General features: G+C 40.9%; 1 protein-coding gene across 2 annotated transcripts in view; it reads right to left on the bottom strand.

The window, feature by feature from the left end:
- Nucleotides 1-310: 310 nt before the first annotated feature.
- The window catches only part of Gfpt1 (glutamine--fructose-6-phosphate transaminase 1), a 55,489-nt gene continuing 34,633 nt past the window's right edge, over nucleotides 311-21,166 (bottom strand). For both annotated transcript variants that reach the window (XM_050165406.1, XM_050165407.1), the window contains 8 exons: nucleotides 19,205-19,302; nucleotides 15,890-16,010; nucleotides 15,195-15,352; nucleotides 9,324-9,438; nucleotides 6,818-6,945; nucleotides 5,590-5,757; nucleotides 4,768-4,929; nucleotides 311-4,118 (listed from right to left, as the gene is read on the bottom strand). In XM_050165406.1, coding sequence (XP_050021363.1) covers nucleotides 4,074-4,118; nucleotides 4,768-4,929; nucleotides 5,590-5,757; nucleotides 6,818-6,945; nucleotides 9,324-9,438; nucleotides 15,195-15,352; nucleotides 15,890-16,010; nucleotides 19,205-19,302 — 995 coding nt within the window. In that variant the 3' untranslated portion in view covers nucleotides 311-4,073. The remainder of the gene's footprint in view (nucleotides 4,119-4,767; nucleotides 4,930-5,589; nucleotides 5,758-6,817; nucleotides 6,946-9,323; nucleotides 9,439-15,194; nucleotides 15,353-15,889; nucleotides 16,011-19,204; nucleotides 19,303-21,166) is intronic.

Raw genomic sequence — 21,166 nt, 5'->3', positions numbered from 1 at the left:
AATTATTTTTCAAATGTGAAGTACTATGCATCAGAGTGTGATATCAGAGTGCTGTCTAGTGATAAAACAGCTGGGAGCTGGCCTAGAGACATGTGGGTCTGGATAATTGCAGTAACAGAAATAAAATATGTTTACTAACAATGAAAGAAAACACTGGCTATATTAAGACAGCACCTTTTTTAAAAATGCTACATGCTTGTGTGTTTCAAATACTGGTAAACCCTTCAAAATGAAATACTATGGGTTGTGGCCTAGAGTGTGAGGCCCAGGTGCCATCCCAAGCCCTATCAAAAAGGAGCAAACACACAGCAAGGTTTTGGGTAATTTATTCACAGTTCCGGTGTAGTCACGGGATTGATTTAACAGGACATGAGGATGAAATAACCATCTGGCTCAGAAAACTAAACATTCATTGAAAAGAAAACAAAATCAAAACAGAGCAATGATTATTGTAACCCCCCGGTCCTACAGAAGTATAATTTCAACAGATATCAAAACTTTATTCATGGAAAAACACATTCACCCAGAGAACATTGAAAAGTTAACAAGACCATTACTACACTCACTCTGGAAACTGGTACAGAAAAGAAGATAATGCGAGAATTTCTACGCCGTCCTCACCAGCCTTCTGTCCTGGTGTCTTTTACAGCACACCACTCAAGCTAATTACACAACACAGATCCAGTCTTGCTTAACCACGGACATCACTATTCAAGGCCAATGCCAGCTTCATTATTTGCCACCATCCTGGGTCTGAGGACGTGTTTCGATTCATCAAGCTACAGAGACACTGAAATACTTAACAATCTTTAAATAATACAGTGAGAAAGACCAACTTATATGTTAAAACTTTCAAACTTGAGCGTAAACAGAATCATGTAAAATCCATCTCCAAGTTTAAAACACTGCTAGTATTCTTGAAGATACAACTCACTAAACATGTGGATGTCATGAACCAAAATGTCTTTACCATTCCCTTCCATTTCTTTGGCCTTCCTAAATTCAATGTGAATTATGAATTCTTTTTTAATAAACACTTTCCAATGAGATTGTGCTTTTAATTTTTTTTAGAAAAATCATACCAGTTATAGTATTTAATAAACAGGTAACCTTAGTTTCTTTTATTGCTATAGAATATCCTCATTGTAAAAAAAAAAAAGACAAGGCCCCCCCCCCCAAAAAAAAACCTGAAAGTGTGTTTGTTAAAGTTCAGCTGGTTTCCTTCTCTAAAGAGTGACAAAAACGACTTTCAGAGGAATACTACAAGGGACCAAGAACAGGCTCTTTTCCTCCCTCCTCAGAACTACTCAGATAAGGACCCTGGATTCAAAGGGAGACAACCGTGTTACCTCAGAAACCACCCAGGACACAGAATAACAGCCTCCTGCACAGTACCTGAAGCGTCCCTCTGAGGAGCGGGGACACACAGTGGCTTATCTCAGCATATTATTAACTGCGGCTCTTTATTGTACCATAGACCCATGTATCGTGGAGAGACCGGGACAGCTGCTTACGAAGATGCTCCAGAACGCGGAGCACTGTTTAAGTAAACAAACCCTTTCACAGCATTTAACACCTCAGTTCAGCTCCATCTCTCCACTCTTCCACCTGTGTCTTCACAAGAAACAGACCCACCAGTGACGTCAGAACTGCTCTGAAGGTGTAGCTCTGCTGCCCAGCACACAGCTGCTCACAGCTGGGGTTCGGACACAGCTGCAGACAGCCACAAACTACGAGTGAGTACTGCACTTTCTGTAGCCTTTTCACTCCTATGGCATAGGTGATTTTTTTTTAAAAGTTGACTTCAAAGTAACCATTAACTGAGTCCTCCACAGTCCTCCCTGCCTAGCAAGGGTTCCCAGGAAAGGATGTATGTGTGAACTTAAACTTTAAACACACTACAAGAAAGAACTTTTATAGAAAGCCTCCCTTTTGCAGGATATTCTGTTTTGAAAAATTAGATTTCCATGTCCTATATTATACTAATTTTAACTGGGCCAACTCATTCACTCACTCAGAGGCTTGCCTCACTAAAATATCAGGGTGTTAAGAACTAACTTAATAAAAGAATTTAAAATCACTACATTAACCAGGGTAGAAAGCAAAATGGGATAGGGAAGAGAATATTTGTTTAGAAAATACTTCATTTGGGCTTTTGACTGGTTTTTAGGATTTATCCTGGTTTGGAGTGTGTTTGGAAGGGAAACTGGTGAATGGGTTCAGAGTCAGAGCCAGACAGAAGAATTAAGTTCCGATATTCCATTACATAGAGGGTGATAAGTAAAACTGAGCTGTATAATTCAAAACAGCTCCAAAAGGACTCTGGATTAGTAACTGAGGTGGTGAATGACCTAAGAATACTGTGGTGATCATTTCACAATGTCTTAGTGTACCAACATCACCCAGTACAGAGCAACACATGAAAAAAGACAACAACGAAACACACACAACTATGAGTAGCCATGCTATTATGTCAAATACAAGAAATGACATGATACACATGCTAGACAAACATGAAATCTTGGAAATAATTAGAACAGATAAACATAACTAAAGCAGCTACATGGGGTAGAAACTGTGGCCCTGTCTTACATTTTTTAAAAAATCAGGTTTCCAGTCTCTATCAATGGAAGTGAAACCTTCCAAAGTTACATAAACTCAGTCTTCAACCCACCTTCACAAGAAGCCTACACTTCTGGCATAGCATGAACTGCTTAACATCAAGTTCAAACACAAAGAGTGAGCTACCAACTCCACTACTGCACTTCCACAATAACGGTGAAAGCTTTTGAAAGAAATGGACCTAACTGAATATAACCACCTTCCTACAGCCACATGATCTGACCCAAATAATTCTATGAAGAAATTATTCCACACATTTATAGGGTGTCAAACTAATGTTCTACTTTAAACACTTTACCCCAACTGTTGACCTCCATTTCTGACCCTATCAGCATGAAGGCATGTCAATATCACTTCTTCATACTGCATTCATTCCTGAACAGGAGTCAAGACAATACAAAGGAAAACATCTAGAAAGCAACCCTAAACCATGTCACTCCACAGTGTAAAGTATGTGAAGTTCTAAGCCTCATCTACCACATACACTGAAGACCAGTGCAAATCTCACAAGTTATCAAGAAGAACCTCCAAACTGCCATAAGGGGATGCTTTCTGCAGCAAGGCAGGGAAGGGACTTGGGACAAAGCTGAAGAGAGAACTGAACATGCCAACACCAATCTGAGATGCTTGACAGCAACTCTGCTGTGATGTCAAAGGAGACAGGGTGTCATTCAACAATATTTTTTTTTAAATTAAGCTCTACAGTTTGAAGGCAATGCAAACGACTCTGAGGAGGTAAAGAAACAAGGAGTAGGATGCCCAGGTCCTATATTCAAACATCCAGCCACATTGTTGGGGTCTAAAGTAGTTCAGATCAGAGAGCTACACAACTCCACGTGGTGTTTTATTCTAGCGTGGAGGACACAATGTACCGCACACTGCCCCCATGCTCCCTCTACCTAGAGATGACAGCCATGTTTAGACCAATTTAACTGAACTTAGGTTTTTTAGGTGAACAGTTTGATTTACAAACAAAATATAGACAAGCTTCAGAATAAACCACAGCATCTTCAACTTATAAATCATGTAGCAAAGCCTTCAGCAGGTACTAGCACACGCTGGCTTTTGACTTTGAGTATTCCAATGAATGCATTGGTCTTTTATCAGTCTGACTGAATCAAGGCATGGGAAAACAACAATCATCTCAAAGACTCAACAAACCTCCATGATTGAAGTGGAGGACCCAAAAATTCATTATCCAGTTCTTTATACAACACTACAGCTAAAATCTCTCTGACTTCAGGTTCAATTTAAATTCTATTAATCAAACGCCCCCATGTATTATTGAAAATGAGGCAATTGCACAAAATCATTAATTGAGAGGGATAATTATAACTGATATATAAATAAGAATTTACTAAAAAGGCTTTCAGGAGGCAACAGTTTAAATCAAAAATTTAAATACAAAAGGTGTCTCATGTTGCTTAACTGTCATAAGTTTCAGATGCCTTTTATTCTACAGTTACAGATTTGGCAAGATTCCGTGGGAAATCAACCTGCAAAAAAAAAGAGAATTATATTAAGAAATAACTGAAAAACAATAGAGGAAGGTGCTAATATATACCGGGAGAGCTACCTCAGTCCCTCTATGGAGGCAGACCTCACAGGGAACCCTGGAAACACGACAGGATATTTTGGTTCCCACAATAGCAAGAGGACTAAGAATGCTACAAGTCCTGCAGCCCTCACTGTGGGAGATCCAAACCACAGACTTGTCCCACCCCAAAATGCCAATCACAGCCCCTGCCCAGTCAGTCTAAGGCCTGGAGTAAACACCAAGGCTTCTTCTAATCCTATGGGTAAGAAGAAAGCAATGTAAACTATGGACCGGGCTGTGCAAAGACACAGGTGCAGCGGATCTTCAAGAGCTACTGTGAAAGTTGGGAGGGCTGGTGAGACACAACAAGCAAAGATGCTCGCTGCCAAACCTGAATTCACTCCTTAGGACTCACAGAGTGGAAGGAGAGAACCAGTTCTTACCAGTTGTCCCCTGACCTCCACCCTTGAACTGTGACATGTATATATACAAACTAACTAAATAAATAAATATCTAAAAACAAAACAAAAAAAGTTGGGACTAACTATATCAAGATGTACCCTAGAGTTCAAAAGCCACCCCGGAGTTCTACAGAGGCGGTCACTCACATCGTAGCCTCTCAGCACAGCCAGATGGAAAGCCAGCAGCTGCAAGGGGATCACACTGAGAATGCCCTGCAAGCAGTCTACTGAGTGGGGCACCTTGATTGTCCTTTTTGTGTTCTTAATGGTCTCGGTATCCTCCTTATCACAGATCACGACTGGGCGCCCCTGGGAAGAAAACCACATGCAGACACAATCACGAGAAGTACATGCCAGGCAACAAGTGAGCATGTGCTCCACACTGCAAGATACACAGACACGCTCTGACTGCTCATGTAGATGGGCACGAACAGCTTTTGTGCAACTCAGTAGATTTTTGTCAAAAATTTACATAAGAAAGAAACGCCAAGCTTGAATACAGGTTCGCCTTCCTTTGAAGTTCAAGTTTATTTCCAGTACACTGTGTTGAGGGAGAAATATCTCTGGAATTAAACATAAGCCAACTGATGGTGGGAGAATGTGAGGCACAGTATTCATGATGTTAATGTAAACTCTACACATTAGAATTCCTTTTGAAGGAAATACTTCATCATGTTAAAGTAAAAAGAAAACATTGTGTTAACTGACAGAAGAAAGAATCTGGAGACTAGGGCCTAGTTTTGGTTTAGATCTTATATTATGAGAGCTGATAATGAGAGGATGGTCAGGAACCATCAAAAGCTAAGCCTCTGGCTCCCTATACATAAACAGCACAGCAAAGAAGTTGGCAAGCAAGCATGGTTTGCGGTCATCTCCCAGGCCTGGTCTGGCACAGTTAGCATAAATTCACCTGTGCTTTGATAACCCCGCTCACAGAGCTCCAGGCTATTATCACAGCGCTTGACCTACCTGCCGTGCAACCACTTGCTGTAGTGCGTTCTGACACTTGGCATAAGTGTGGTCTCGCATGATGATCATGATGACAGGCATCAACTTGTCCACCAAGGCCAGAGGGCCATGCTTTAGCTCACCAGCAAGGATGCCTTCAGAGTGCATGTAAGTAATCTCCTTGATTTTCTAGAATTAAAGAACCAGGTAAGTCTTTAGTTCATTTTTCAAAATTCTACTTTTAAGGACATATTACACAAAGTATCTGAGATGGTTAGGTCTACTAGGAAGTATTAAAGACTACTACTGATCTGTCCCTAGAGCTAACAACAGATTATCACTTCCAAAACACCAACAACCACAGTGCTGAAGTTCTACAAAGAGTATTCTTAAGGATTCAGACTATCAACATCAGTCATGCTGTGCCTTATAATTCACTTCAACTTCTTATCTAGTGAACCTTAAGTCAGTTGTTCATATTTCAATTGCATGTATACCCAACTTAAAATGCTAACCTCTAGTTCCCATGTAAACTTTTCTTGGCTTTCACTTTTGAATTAAGTTTTACGGCATCTTCTTAAGGCAAACAAACCACAATATACAAACAGAGGCATTTTAAACATTTTGCCCATTTCAATTCATTTGTTTTACAAGTATGTGGGGAGTCAGCAAGATAAGGATGCTTGCCACCAAGCCTGACAACCTGAGTTTGATGTTCAGGATTCAAATGGTTGGAAGAAAACTGACTCCAGCTTGAGCTGTCCCGATTCCCACACATGCACTGAAGCATACCACCTCCCACCCATGCATGTGCTCACACACACACACACACACACACCCATACATACACAACTAAATGAATGACAAGGCACAGTGATATTTTGAATGCCTAGCTCTCTGTGGGTTAAGTACTGCAGAATAAATAAAAGTACACGTTCCCTGATCAGGGGAGGGGGACTTGGCCGGGGGGAGGGGGAGGGAAAGGGGAGGCAGTGGCGGGGAGGAGGCAGAAATCTTTAATAAATAAATAAATTTAAAAAAGAAAAAAAAAGTACACATTCCCACCAGGTGGTGGTGGCACACACCTTTAATCCCAGTACTTGGGAGGCAGAGGCAGGTGGATCTCTGTGAGTTTAAGACCAGCCTGGACTGTTACACAGAGAAACCTTGTCCCGAAAAACCAAAAAAAGTGTATGTGCCCTATCCCTAAGTCTTTAGGAGTAAAGTCAACTTAAGTGAGAAAACGCACCAGGGCTCCTTCCAGACACGTAGCGTAATGATAGCCTCGTCCCATTATCAGGACTGACTTCTGGTGGTACAGTTCTGTTGCCAGCTTCTGAATTTCATCATCCATGCTCAGCACTTCCTTAATCAAGTCTGTTAAGATAAAGATTAGCCCAGCCTATGAAAAAGGAGCAATACATAGATAAAGTAACAATGCTATACTGGAAGCAAACAGCAGAGACCAGTACTTCCTCTCTTCTGTGGCATCAGCATGAAATTCTCTTAACATGGAGGCAAAAACAGAAAGACCTTCTAACTATGCAACTACAAACCACAGCACCAGGAGTAAGATGAGAACTTCATTCATTGTTCAGTCCCTTCCACATCAAACATATAGAAAATAAAATAAAGAGCCTTAGTTTAGAGTTCCAGATAGGGTGGTGGGCCAAAAGCTGCCTCCTGTGATAGTCAGGGAGAAAAATTAGAATTAAAAAAAAAAAAAAAAAGACTCAAAGGGTCAAAGATGTAGTTCAACTGACAGAGTTAGAGTGTGCTTGCCTACAACGAACACAGGGTCAAGCCCCACAACTGCATACAACTGGGCATAGTGGATAATACCTGTAATCCAAGCACTCAGGAGGTAGAAGCAGGAGAATCAAGAGTTCAAGGTCATTCTCCCCTACGTACTAAGTTAAACTCCACCTGGGATACAAGAGACCTGGTCTCAAAAAAAGATCAGAAAAGCCACCAGGCAAAAAGTAACCAAATGGAGCATAGCTCTAGACCTATGGCTCCCTTACTGGGAGAAGGGAAACAGAAGTTTCATCCAAAAGGTAAGCCACACAGCCTGAAAAAGAGATGAGAAGTCCCACCCACAGGACAAACTACAGCCCTCAAAGCCTCAAGTCAGGTACTGGTCTGCAGACAGTGCATCCTCCAGCAATGGGGTTCCTTCTGTCATTTTATGACTCTGTGGTCAGACCCGAGCTTAGAAAGAAACCTACTTCTTAAAACTAAGCTAATCAGAGCTGGATAAATAGCTTATTGGCTAAGAACACAGACTGCTCTTCTAGAGGACCCAGGTTCAAATCCAAGCACTCACACTGCGGCTCACAACTACCTATAACTCCAGTTCCAGGGGATCCGATGTTCTCTTCTGGCCTCTACAGGAACCTGCATGCATGTGGTGCACAGATATACATTGCAGGCAAAATACCTATACACATAATAAAATAATTAAATTTAAAAACTGCACTACTCTAGGCCCAAGACTAGAGAACAGTCTCAAGTCAAGAAGCTCAAGCTCAAGCTGCACACACCAGTGGGAGACAGCTGGAGAGGGAAGGAAGGGACAGACTCTGACATGCCAAAAAAGTCCAGGCAGTGAAGTATGTGGGAAGGGAGCACTGCTCTAGGTACCTAGAAATAACTCTGGAGCAGACAGGCCTGAGCCAGCTCTCTGCTGGCCACTGCTGTGAGGGCAGGAACGCTGAAGCTCTACAACAGTGGTTCTCAACCTGGGGGTCAAAGGACCCTTTCACAGCGGAAAACACAGATATTTGTTTTGTGATTCGTTAACAGCAGAAAAATTACAGTTAAGAAACAGAAACAAGAATAATCTTAGGGTTGGGGTCACCACAACACGAGGAACTGTATTACGGGGTCACAGTATTAGGAGGGTTGAGAACTACTGCTCAAGCAGAAAGGGTAATGCAGGAGGCTTCCCAACACCCAACTGTACTCTGTTTAGTCCTAGGACACTGCGTAGATGAAGACTAACGACAGAGTGAGAGTGACCGACATAAACTCAATATGCAGACAACAGAGGAGAGGACCAGGAACAGACCACAAGGTAGCAGCCACCGTTTCTGACAAAAATGTTGAGAAAAGTCACCTCTGAAGAAAAATTATGTCTTCAATATACAAACATGGGTACTGACATATAAAAAAAGTTAGATTCATTATTTTTCACCCTGAAGAAAAACCAAAACTTAAAATTCCTGGAGAAAAACATATTGTGAAAATACTTCAAGACACTGGCACAGGCAAAGACAAGGACTTCCACAACCAGACTCCCAAGACAGGAAATTATCACAAGAACTGACAAGTAGGACTTCGTGGAATTCACGTTTCCGCAGTTTTGCGCAGTGCAGTATGGCAGCCAACCCAAGTGTAACCAGAGTGTGATTATTGCTAACTAAGAAGCTTCTGCACAGCAAAGGGAATGATTAAAAGGGTGAAGAAACAGTCTCTAAGATGGAATCTTTGCCAACTGTGCTTCAATAGATTAATATTTATAGTCTATAAAGCAATCCAGGGCTGGGGATGTGGTTCTGGTGGTAGAGATGCTTGCCTAACATGTACCAAGCCCTGGGCTCATCCTCAGCTAAATGGTTACTGTTTGAGGCCAATCTCAGCTATGTGAGACCTTGCCTCAAAAACAAAACACCAAAAAAGAAAGAAACCTATTATTTTCGATGCTAAGAAAAATTATATTTTAAAACACCTCTAAAATATGAGTGTCTTCATACCTGGCAGCCGCTTCAATCCAAGCATGATCTCTTTACGCCTCTCTTGCATGGAGATCCTGTCATCACACATCATGAGGGCAAACATCACAAGGGACACAAACTGGCTGGTGTAAGCCTGAAACACCAAAGAAAACAAAAATTAATTCCAGGTGCATTTTAAGAACCTGGAAATTTTAACAAAAAGATGAAAATCAAATCCCAATGTTGCTGCTGGCCTGGCTTAGCATCTACCTCTATTTTTAATCACAAAGCACTTAGGTATCTCAGACCTACATAAAATACTAGGGCTTATGAACCTCCTCACACCCCTCAGAAGGGAAAGAGATTGAAGGAAGGTACAGATAATCTGAATGTGCCTAACCACAGTAAGGAGAAAGGACAGAGCTCCTGGCACTAAGAGATCTGTGGATAGCTATAAAATGCCCCACCCCTGCTCCTTAATCTTTGCCTACTGGCATTTCCTCGTTTTCACTTTTTTTTTTTCTTTTTCTTTTAAAGATAGGGTCATACTCCATACCCTGGGTTAGTTTCAAAGTAATTCTCCTGCCTCAGTCTCCCAAGTGCACAAAGTACAGGTGTGAGCTACCACACTTAGCTCATTCTCACTTTGCGCTTGAGTTACAGGAAGAGGGCACCCTGGGGTGAGATTTACCTACATGTGTGCACGTGGAGGCCTAAGGCCAACCGTAGGGATTCCTCAGGAGCTGCCCCCTGTCCATTTTTCACTGAGACAGTCTCTCACTGGGACCTAGGGCTCACTGATTATGCTGCACCGGTAATCAAGCCCTAGCAATCCACCCGTCTCCATTTCCCCTTGATAAATGCAAACTACCAGGCACAGCTGCTTACTAGGTGCCGGAAACTTAACACTGTCCAGACAGAGGTATCCCCACACAAGTCCTCATTCTTATTTTTTTAACAAACAAAAAGCAACTAAAAGTTAAAGGAAAATCTAAATATATGTAAGTAAGTAAAAATTAAGCATCTGCAAACCTATGATAACATATTGGTATTTATAACTTACATTTACTTGTAAGTGTGTGTGTGTGTGTGTGTGTGTGTGTGTTTATAGGTCAGAGGACAACCTCTAGAAGTCAGTTCTCTCCTTCTATGGGGTCCACAGGGTAAAACTGAAATTGTCAGGCTTGGCAGCAAACAACTTCATTCACTTAGCTACCTTGCTGGTCCTAGTTTTTCTTTATTTATTATGTATGAAAAAATATATTTTCAATAAAAGAAAGTTATTAAGCACACATAGTGGCACACACCCATAATCCCAAAACTTGGAAGGCAGAACCCAAGGAATAAAAAAACCAAGACCCTCCTTAGCGACAGAACAAGCTTGAGGCCAGCCTGAGATACATGAACTCCTATCTCAAAAAACATTCAATTAAAAAAATAAGTATAGGCCGGGCTGTGGTGGCGCACACCTTTAATCCCAGCACTCGGGAGGCAGAGGCAGGCGGATCTTTGTGAGTTCGAGGTCAACTTGGTCTACAGAGCTAGTTCCGGGCCAGGCTCCAAAGCCACAGAGAAACCCTGTCTCGAAAAACCAAAAAAAAAAAAAAAATTTGTCAGAGAGTCAAAACTATCTTTTAGACAAATGACTACCATCTTAACCTTTTCCAAAGGTTTATTTATTTGGAGCTGGTAGCTCATGTGCTTATCCTGACAGGCATGTGAAAATCAGAGGACAATCTATGGGAGTCAGTTCTTTCCTTTCACCACGTGGGAGTCTTCTCCCTTTGTTGCCAAGCTGATCTCAAACCCAAGGGCTTGAGTAATCCAACAGGTGCACACCAGCACAAGAGCCTGTCATTCATAACTTCAGTCCAAAGAAACTAAGATTTCTTTTCATGTGCGTTAGCTAATAATATTCACTCTTTTGACAAATTTATTGTTCTTTGTCTGTTTTTCTTTTTCTTACTTTTGTGGTTGTTTTCTTTTGAGACAGGGTTCCTTTGTGTGGCCCCGGATGTCCCAGAACTCTCTGTAGACCAGGTAAGCCTTAAATTCAGAGATCCACCTGCCTCCACCTCCATGCTGATTAAAGGCATGTGCCATATGCCTGGAGGACTCAATATTATTTCAAAGAAAGCTTTTGTGCTTTAGGCCTTTGAGACTTTTACTTAATTTTCATTGCTAAATTGTTAGGTATATTGTGCTGTGCATAGGTCTTTATTCAGGAAGTGTATTACGATTTTACACCCAGTTTCTAGCATTCTTCCCTGAGTCAATTCCTAAGTGATTATGCTCCTGTCATGCTGAGGAGACACCTCAGCCAAACTATTACGTGAGACCCTGCCACTTCTGCTGGACACCTTTGGCCTCCACAGCCACCTGTCCCTATTTCATCCCCCCAGCAGATTGGAACCACATACACGCTTAAGTATGAATGGAGCCTATGTTCTGAATTCTAAGTGTCAGCTTCCCCTTGTCACTATGGATGTGTCTTTCAATGAAGAGAAAAATCACTAACAGGATCTTTGTCCCCTAAGATATGAAGCTGTTCCAAATCCAACTTGATCTTGCAACAAGCACTCAGTCTAGCCGCTCCAATCCACCACTAATGTCACGCTACCAATGAGTGTGTCCCAGCCACCAGTTTTCATTTCATCTGTGCATACCAAGAAACTCAATATGATAAAAATAAGCTATACCTCACATTTACAATCTACTATGGTCTGAAAAAAAATTTACCCAGAAAATGTTGACTGAACTTTCCAACTTGATTTTCTTTTTATTAAGTCCAAAACAAAATTACTTAGGCACATTAAAACAAAACAAACAAAAAAAACCCTAAGTCAGCAGTGTGGTAAAATTTTAAACACCTGCAATAACAAGAACTACAAATTCTGCACACGGGCATCATCAATTCCGAAAGAAACACCAAATTATCATTGGTCTGATACTATGTGAAAGTCAGTAACAGTCTTCTAAACCAACCATCTTCTCAGGCAGAGTTGGAAACTTGTACACAGGCTCATCACTGAGCAGTGATGGGGAGCAACTTCTGTGACTACTTAAAACATACAAACTCACTTCCTATTCAGAAACTGCTGTAATGAAATAACCCAGAACCTATCTTATAGAACACCAAGCCAAGAATATCTAAGACAACTGAAAACAAAATTACTTTGGAATCCAGGAAGAATGAAGCTGTATTACATTAATAAATAATTAAATAATAAATAAGCTGCCATAATTATTAAAAGATTTTAATGAAGGTATTTTTATTTATTAAAAGATTTATTTATTCAGAGGGGGAAAAGGGTGCATACCACAGTATACGTGTGGAGGTCAGAAAACTACTTAGAGAGAGTCAGTTCTCTCCTTCCCCTATACAGGTTCTAGGGATCAAACTCAAATCGTCAGGTTTGGCTGATGTTGGTGGTGGACACCTTTACCTGCTAAGCCATCTTGTCAATACTCACTATTACTAAAGCTGACACTTTTAAAAGACATTACATACTTTAAAAGATACTTGCTTTCTTATCCAAGATGTAAGCACTAGGGAACGGGGTGAAGGGTACATGGGGCATCTCTACTGGGGCTACTACTAGGGTACCAGTACATGTGCTAAAGGCTTGGTCCCCAGGGTGGTCCTCCTGAAAGATTACAGACCTCCTCCTTTTGGTAGGAGCTGATGACTAGTAACGGATCCTTTGGTTATCTAAGAAAAAATCCTTGAAGGAGTTTGTGGGCCCTGACTCTCAGATTATCTCTGCTTCCTGGCTCACTCCCTACTGCATGACTGACTGCCTAACCAGAGCTACAAAACAACGATGCTGCCTAATTTCAGACTGGGACCTCCAGAGCTATGAACCAAAGAAACCTTTTTCTTTTCATGTTAGTTGCCTCAGCTATTGTTATGATAATGTGAGGCTGACTGATAACACAACTTTGTAACTTCCTATAAATATTTCAAATTTTAAGAAATTAAAAGGATTTGCTTTTAGAGAAAAACTGCTGATACTAACAACAATGTGAACAAGCTTCAAAGGCTTCATGCTAAGTGAAAGCCAATTATAGAAGACATGTCTCATAAAACTCCTATTCATGAGAACTATCTGGAAAATGACACAATATTTAGTAAGAGAAAGCAGTAGATTTGAGCGTGAAGCCAGAGGTTAGGAGTGGGCATGGACTGGCAAGAGCACAAAGGAGTAACTGCTGTTCTGTGAACACGGTCTCCTAAAACTGTGTGGTGACAGCCGCACAACCAAGTAAGTTTACCACATGGCAGTGCAAGCTGCACCTTCCTAAAACTGTAGAAAAGACTCATGGTGGAATCCAGGCGTGGGTAAATGGGTGTTAAGTCATTGTAACTGCTACATGCACGAAAACCTTCATAATAAAACGATGGAGAAATTCAAGCTCTCATAAACTAAAGGATCAAGAATACTTTGTAAAGTACATCCCCTGCAACTCAATCATCTGTCTCTCCACACATGCTGATGTGCAGTGGTTCACGTGCTGTGGACAGGAGCCTGTGTGCCCATCCCTGATCAGAGCTGTCTGGACTCTGCTACAAACAGCTCGTTATTCACTCCCCCACAGGATGGCCCTAAGCACAAGCAACTCACATGTTTTAATCACCATATGGAGAAAATTCACATTTCAACTATGTGTAAATTATAGTAATGTCAAGACTCTCAAAACAAAAACAAAATATCCAGAGTTTTTAACGTAAGAATCACAAATTTTCCACAAAAGTTTTCCATGAGATTTAAGGATTAAAGCCTAAACCACTGAAACATATCAATCAACAAAAAATATTAAACTTAAGCAGAAAAACAGGTAAGCTGAAATTTCAAAAATCCTAAGTAACATTTTGTATTTTATATACTTATACAACTTACAAAAAGTTTTATATCTCAGCTACAGATAGCAGTTTTACACACCTTTAAAACCAAGGTATTTTTAAACTCCTACAGATGCAATATTTAAAAAGAAATGAATACTATCCTGTCATTTCTGCTTTTGAAGCTTTATGTATATATCTTATTGCTCTGACTGTGTCAGGAAGGGAGACATTGCACTGTGAATGTGCATCCATGCATCCATGCACGAACAATGGTGAGCAGGCCGCAGGTACCCTGTTCTACCACTCTGACTTAAGGAAACATAGCTGATCACTGAACCTGGAGCTAAGTTGGCAGCTAACAACCTCCAGGATCCTCCTATCTCCACACACCCAAAGGTCACAGGCAGACATAATCAGGCTTTTTACATGGGTGCTGAGGATTTGAACTCAGGCCTTAAGTTTGTACAAGACAGGATTTCTCTGTATAGCTTTGGAACCTGTCCTGGCACTTACTCTGTAGACCAGGCTGTCCTTGAACTCACAGAGATCCGTCTGCCTGTGCCTCCAGAGTGATGGGATTAAAGGCTTGTGCCACCACTGCCTACCACACCAACCATTCTTAAACGACGAACATCTACCCAGCACCCAATTAGCTTTACTTGTCAGTTTAACAAAGTATATTCCTTGTTACGGTTTTTCAAAAGTAGTGTCATATTCTGACATACTTAAGGAAATCAGGAATACATAAATAAAAAATAAAATAAAAACATCAATAATTGTCTGGATTAAACTGTCCATTTCTAATTTACTGCTTTTCTAATCCCAACTACACCAGTAACAGGGCGGTGTATGACTGCTTGGAGTTATTGTACTTGGAGAATAGAGACTGTGCCTGACGAACAGGAAAAGCTGGCAGACATCTTTTAAAGCAGACCTGGTAAACACTGTCCTCTGTAAACTCTAAGACTACACCAGGGAAAAGAACACATTAACTGGCCCCCAGACCAGCACCCCTCACCAACAGGATGCTTAAGTAACCGCCGTGGAAGAAACCAAGGATTTACCTTTGTACTGGCCACGCCAACCTCAGGACCAGCATTGATATGAACCCCACAATCTGTCTCCCTTGATATAGAACTGCCGACTGTATTTGTGATCCCCACAGTTAGGGCTCCTCTCTCCTTACAGTACCGAAGAGCCATCAGGGTATCAGCTGTCTCACCTGTGTAAAAGGGACAAAAGTGACACAGCAGTTTTAGAGTATGCCGCTTCTTACATGAAAAGCTGGCCACACTTTCAACTTGTTTGTTTTAAATAAAGCATGAGGCAAGCTCTTATTAAACTTAGAAGATATAGCCAGGCACGGTGCCATGCATCTTTACTCCCAGCACTTGGCTTGAAGAGACAGTCAAATCACTGAGTTGGAGGCCATCCTTGTCTACCTAGTGAGTTCAGGTCAACAAAGACTACATAGTGAGACCCTGTCTCAAATAACAAAAACCATACATTTACAAGACATAGGCTTTCTAGGATCTCTTTTGTTTCTCATCTGAAAATTAAGCTCTTTAAGCTGTATGTATAAATGGTGTTCATTTTTACTGAATCATAAAGAATGTATTAGTATGTCTGAAGTCAATCTGTACTTACCAGGTCATTGAAATACCAGTTTAAGCATTAGTTCTTAAAAGATTTGATAGAATTATTAGGAAAATTGACTTACAGTGACTTTTTTTCCCCTTAAAGTCTAAAATGAACATACCTGATTGACTAATGAAAAAGCAAACATCATCTCGAAAGACTGGAGTGTTTCTATCCAAGAAGTCACTAGCAAGCTCCACCATCACCGGCAACTCTGTCAGCTCCTCTAGAACCTGACGGGTCTAGAGAGAAAAGAGAACACAATCTACCTTCAGACATCCTTATTCATTGAACTTCTTTGGTCTTAATGTACAGTTTCTACTTTTGTGATAATAAAAATAGCATACAGACTAGAGGTATAGTTCAGTGATGAGAACTTGCCTAGCAGGCATAAGGCCAACCAACCCCATCACTGCTTCCAACCCCAGCGCTGCCAAAAGAAAAACAAGGCATAAATTTGGAAAACATTAAGTAATACAAATTAAAGAATAAAAAAATTAAAGGTATTCAACATCCCACTATGCAAGAGATAAGCATTGCTAACGCTTTAATACAAGTGTTTTAAAACAATCCTATTTTTCAAGACTAGACTCGTCTAGAATTCACTATACAGTTGAAGCTGGCCTCAAATTTGCAGTAAGGTTCCTATCTCAGCCTTCTGAGTGCTGGGATTATAAGGTGTGAGTCATAATTCTAAGCTCCATGCAAACATTCTTATAAGTGGATATATCCACACAAAGGAACATTTTGAGGAGAAAAAGCACTGTTTTGAATGAACTTGTGTGTTATCTCTAACTCTCCAATTCCTGATATTTAAAATTAAAATGTCAATGGTACACATATTCATTCAACTCCAAATGTTAGAAAGTTAGAAACAACAGAACACAAACTTGTAAGCACCAAAATCTCTTAAGTCTTGTAGATGCACAGACACATGGCGGTGCTTTAACGCTGACAACAGACAGTCTCGCTCACTAGCCCGTCACCTGTTTCTTCAGGCCAGCCCCGCCCTGCCTGTCTCTAGTCTCATCTCCATGTGTTCCTCCTTTATAGCAATAAAAGCCACAAAGGCTGGCAGGAGAGCTGCTTGCAGAGGACCTGAGTTTCTTCGCCAGCACCCAGGACTAGTGGCTCACAACCATTTACGCCTCCAGTTCCAAAGAGGCCTTACACCCTCTTCTGAGGTCAGCCAGACCTATACATGTGTCACATATGCATGCAGAGAGAGAGAGAGAAACTAAAAGACCCCTGCAAAGTTGTCCATACTCCACAGCTCTGGAACTTTTGCTTGCCCACAAACTGAAAGAGAATTGTTTTGTTGTGCTTGGTTCCAGTTATCTTAGTTTGGGAGTTTTTTACAACATCGCAGCAACATGATAATAACAATATTACAGAAATATGAACGCCAAATATGTGAAAATTAAGTGCCCCTATATTTTTTTTTTTGTTTTGTTTTGTTTTTCTAGACAGGGTTTCTCTGTAGTTTTGGTTCCTGTCCTGGAACTAGCTCTTGTAGACCAGGCCTGCCTCTGCCTCCCAAGTGCTGGGATTAAAGGCGTGCGCCACCACCGCCCGGCAAGTGCTCCTACTTTTAATTACTTTTATGATGGCGTGATTTATAATTATTCATAAATCAGATACTGACACTAATAAGCTAAATGTTTTCCTTCAAATAAATGTAAGTAAAAAATTTCCCCTTAGATTACAAATGTATTAGATTGGAATTTTATCTTCAAACAAACAAACCTAACAACCTACCAGATATTAAAAATGAACATAACTCATCAGACAGTGGTGGCCCACACCTTTATTCCCAGCACTCAGGAGGCAGACGCAGGCAGACCTCTGGGAGTTTGAGGCCAGCCTGGTCTAAAGACCAGGACAGTCAGGCCTACACAGAGAAACCCTTTCTCAAGAAAAACAAAAATTAACTCCCACAGAGTAAGAGGTAAATATTTATGTTGCAGCAAATAAAAAATTATTCTCATGAACTTTGGAAACCAATCTTAAAGCAAAAACTGAGTGCAAGAGACTTGTGTATGCCAGTGTGTAATCTACACTTATGAAGAAACTACAGCTGAATCTAACTTAAGTGGCCATCATGTCCCAGTTTCTTTACTGACAACCAATGTAAGTTCCCAACACAGGACTTTCCATTTCTAAAGACTAATTTAGCCAAGTCTGGGCTGGTGAGATAGGTTAGTAGTTAAGAACATCAGCTGCTCTTGCAGAGGATTCTGGTCCAGGTCCCAGCAGCCACAAAGTGATTCATAGACATCAGTAATTCCAGGAGATTCAATGCCCTCTTCTGACCTGCAAGGGCACCAGGCACACCAGTGGTGCACAGACATTCTTGCAAGCAAAACACTCACACACATAAAATAAAACAAATAAATCTAAAATAAACTAAGTCTGGCCTGGTGGTGGTGGCGCACGCCTTTAATCCCAGCACTTGGGAGGCAGAGGCAGCCTGTGAGTTCGAGGCCAGCCTGGTCTACAGAGCGAGTTCCAGGACCTGTCTCGAAAATACAAAACAAACAAACAAACGAATAAATAAATAAATAAATAAATAAATAAATAAATAAATAAATAAATAAATAAAAGAATTAACTAATTCTGTTTTCTTTGCAGAAAAGTACCTGTGAAGTAAAGCCTGCTGAGGCTCACAAAAGTCACTGGCCATCTGTCTGAGTCTAGTGGACAATTCTAAGCAAAATAAGCAAACCCCAAAAGGTATATTAAGAGGCTGAGGAAGGAGGATCTTAGACCTGGTGTAGTAGGAGGCTGCTTTTTGTTTCACGGGTGCCCAGACTCCCAAACTATATTATTTAAATCACTGCTTGGCCAATTACTTAAGTGTATTGTTAGCTAGTTTTTACATTTAGAATTAACCCATTTTTATTAGTTTATATTCTCAAAAAAACAAAAAACAACACCTAATGACTACAAGAAGGCATGCTCTGTGGGCTACTTAGGTCAGTGCAAAGCCCCTTCCCACTCTAGTTATGATGTCAATCAAAGGCAGCCTATATGTATATGTAGCTCTCTTTCTATAGCACATCTTCCATTAACAAAGCAACTAGAACATCCTCTATCCCTTTCCTGAAAGGTCATGTAAAAAAATGACACAATAACATGCTTTAATAAGATAGTTTTACAAGGCTAAAGCAAGATAGCTCAATAGGTAAAGGACTTGCCACACAAGTCTGGAGAGCGAACTGAACCCTCAAAATTCTCATAAAGGTGGAAGGAGAGAACCTACTCCAGTTGTCCCCTGCCCTTCACATGCATGCCTCCCTACATATCATGTACACATACAATAATAACTTTTAAAGTTTTAAATACAGTTTTACATGGTATGTTACTAGAAATACTACTGAGCTGCAGATACCCTGATTCCAATACACTGTAACTAAAATGTAAAGAGGCCACTTACTGCCACACCAGCATGGTAACTTGTGCCACAAGCAATTAGAATCAACCGCCGACACCGCTGGATCTCTTTAATGTGATCTTTCAAACCTCCCAAATTCACTGAAATAGAAATTTGTGTATATAATTACTTAGGAGAAAACCATATAAACAGAAAATTCTTTTCATAAATATCCACTGTCAATTTGAAAAACCAATACTACTGTTTTAAGCAATTCATAGTTCCCAGAAGACTATTTTGTTGTAGCTATGTAAATTAACAGTCACAGCTTAGCCGGTCCCTCCCCTCACTCAGCAGGCACTGACTCACTTTAGGTCACTTTTCATTCCTCTCCGTACATTAAAAGTTACCGCAAAGGAAAAGCTACAGGGACAGGACCAGCAGATCAGCCGACACTGGATTTGGACAACAGGACATAAGGAAGTTTCCAGAATGTTAGAACTCTTCTATGTCTTGAGCCTGTTGAGGCCATGATTATGACTGTTATAAAGTTCTGTCAAAACTCAGAATCTTACTAGAAAGCTAAGGCAATAGATCCATATGACACTAGTAATTCAAGACCAACCTGGGCAACATAACAAGATCCTGTCTCAGAAAAAAAAAAAATGAAGCAGAATGTTCCATTTAGAATGACGAATTTGGTGCTAGAGAGATGGCTCCGTGGTCAAGAAGACTTCCTGCTCTTTCAGAGGACACAGGTTCAGTTCCCAGCACCCACAGCTAGAACTGTAACTCCAGGTCCAGGAGATCTATCATCTTCTAGCACCAGGTACACATATGCACATGATGCACATACATACAGTAGGCAAAACATGCATACACATAAAATAAAAAATCTTGTTTTTCCATAGAGGCATATAAACAGATAACAATAGCCAGTTGTAATGAAGAATCTGCAGCAAACCCACTTCTGTCTGCTACACCTGTGTGGGTCACAAAAGCATAGTTATTTTTTAAAATTTTATTTATGTTTTATGTATATGAGTGTTCTGTACGCATACCTTCATGCCAGAAGAGGGCATCAGATTCTATTATAGAGGGTTAGAGGGTTAGGGCTGGGGTTAGGGTTATCTCCATCTATAACCACCATGCGGTTGCTGGGAACTGAACTCAGAACCTCTGGAAGAGAGCAGTCAGCACTCTTAACCTCTAAGTCATCTGTCCAACCCATAAAAAAAGTTATTTTTTAAAAATGATGAATTTGGGTAGGTGAGATGACTTAGCAGGTAAAGGCATTTGCTGCTGAGCCTAATGAGCTGAATTCTACTCCCAGGACCCACATGACAGGAGAGAGCCAACTCCTACAAGTTGTCCTCTGACTTCTACCTGCATGCCATGACACATGTGCCTACACACATATATAAAACAAATCAAAATAAGAAAATACATGATAAATGTAGGGCTGGTAAGATATACTAATCCATAAAGTGCTTGCCACACAAGCATGAGGTTGGTCCCCAGAACCCATGTAAAAATCTAGGCATGATGGGATGTGCTTACATTCTCAGCTCTGGAGAGAGACAGAATGATCCCTGGGGCTCAATGCCAAGTCTAATCCTAATGCCAAATCTCAGTGAGAGACCCTATCTCAATTAACAAACAAACAAAATAAAATAGCAACAACAAAACAAAGTGGAATAAGTCTAAAACATCTCCCAAGGTTGGCCTCTGGTATCCATAAAAGCATATGCATGTACACTTGTACATACATACACAAACCACACACACCTATACCCATCAACATGGGCTGTATGTACAATCACCATACAGAATGATTGTGTTCACTACATCTAACTATACTTCAATAAAGCTACCTAGAAGCCGGGTGGTGGTGGCGCACACCTTTAATCCCAGCACTCGGGAGGCAGAGGCAGGCGGATCTCTGTGAGTTCAAGACCAGCCTGGTCTACAAGAGCTAGTTCCAGGACAGGCTCCAAAACCACAGAGAAACCCTGTCTCGGGGGG

This window comes from Alexandromys fortis, unplaced genomic scaffold, assembly GCF_014885135.2.
Source record: "Alexandromys fortis isolate MF-2015 unplaced genomic scaffold, M_Fortis_MF-2015_v1.1 scaffold_158, whole genome shotgun sequence".
Taxonomy (NCBI): domain Eukaryota; kingdom Metazoa; phylum Chordata; class Mammalia; order Rodentia; family Cricetidae; genus Alexandromys; species Alexandromys fortis.
Note: the sequence above shows the minus strand (reverse complement) of the source record. Positions and strands in the feature narration are given on the sequence as shown.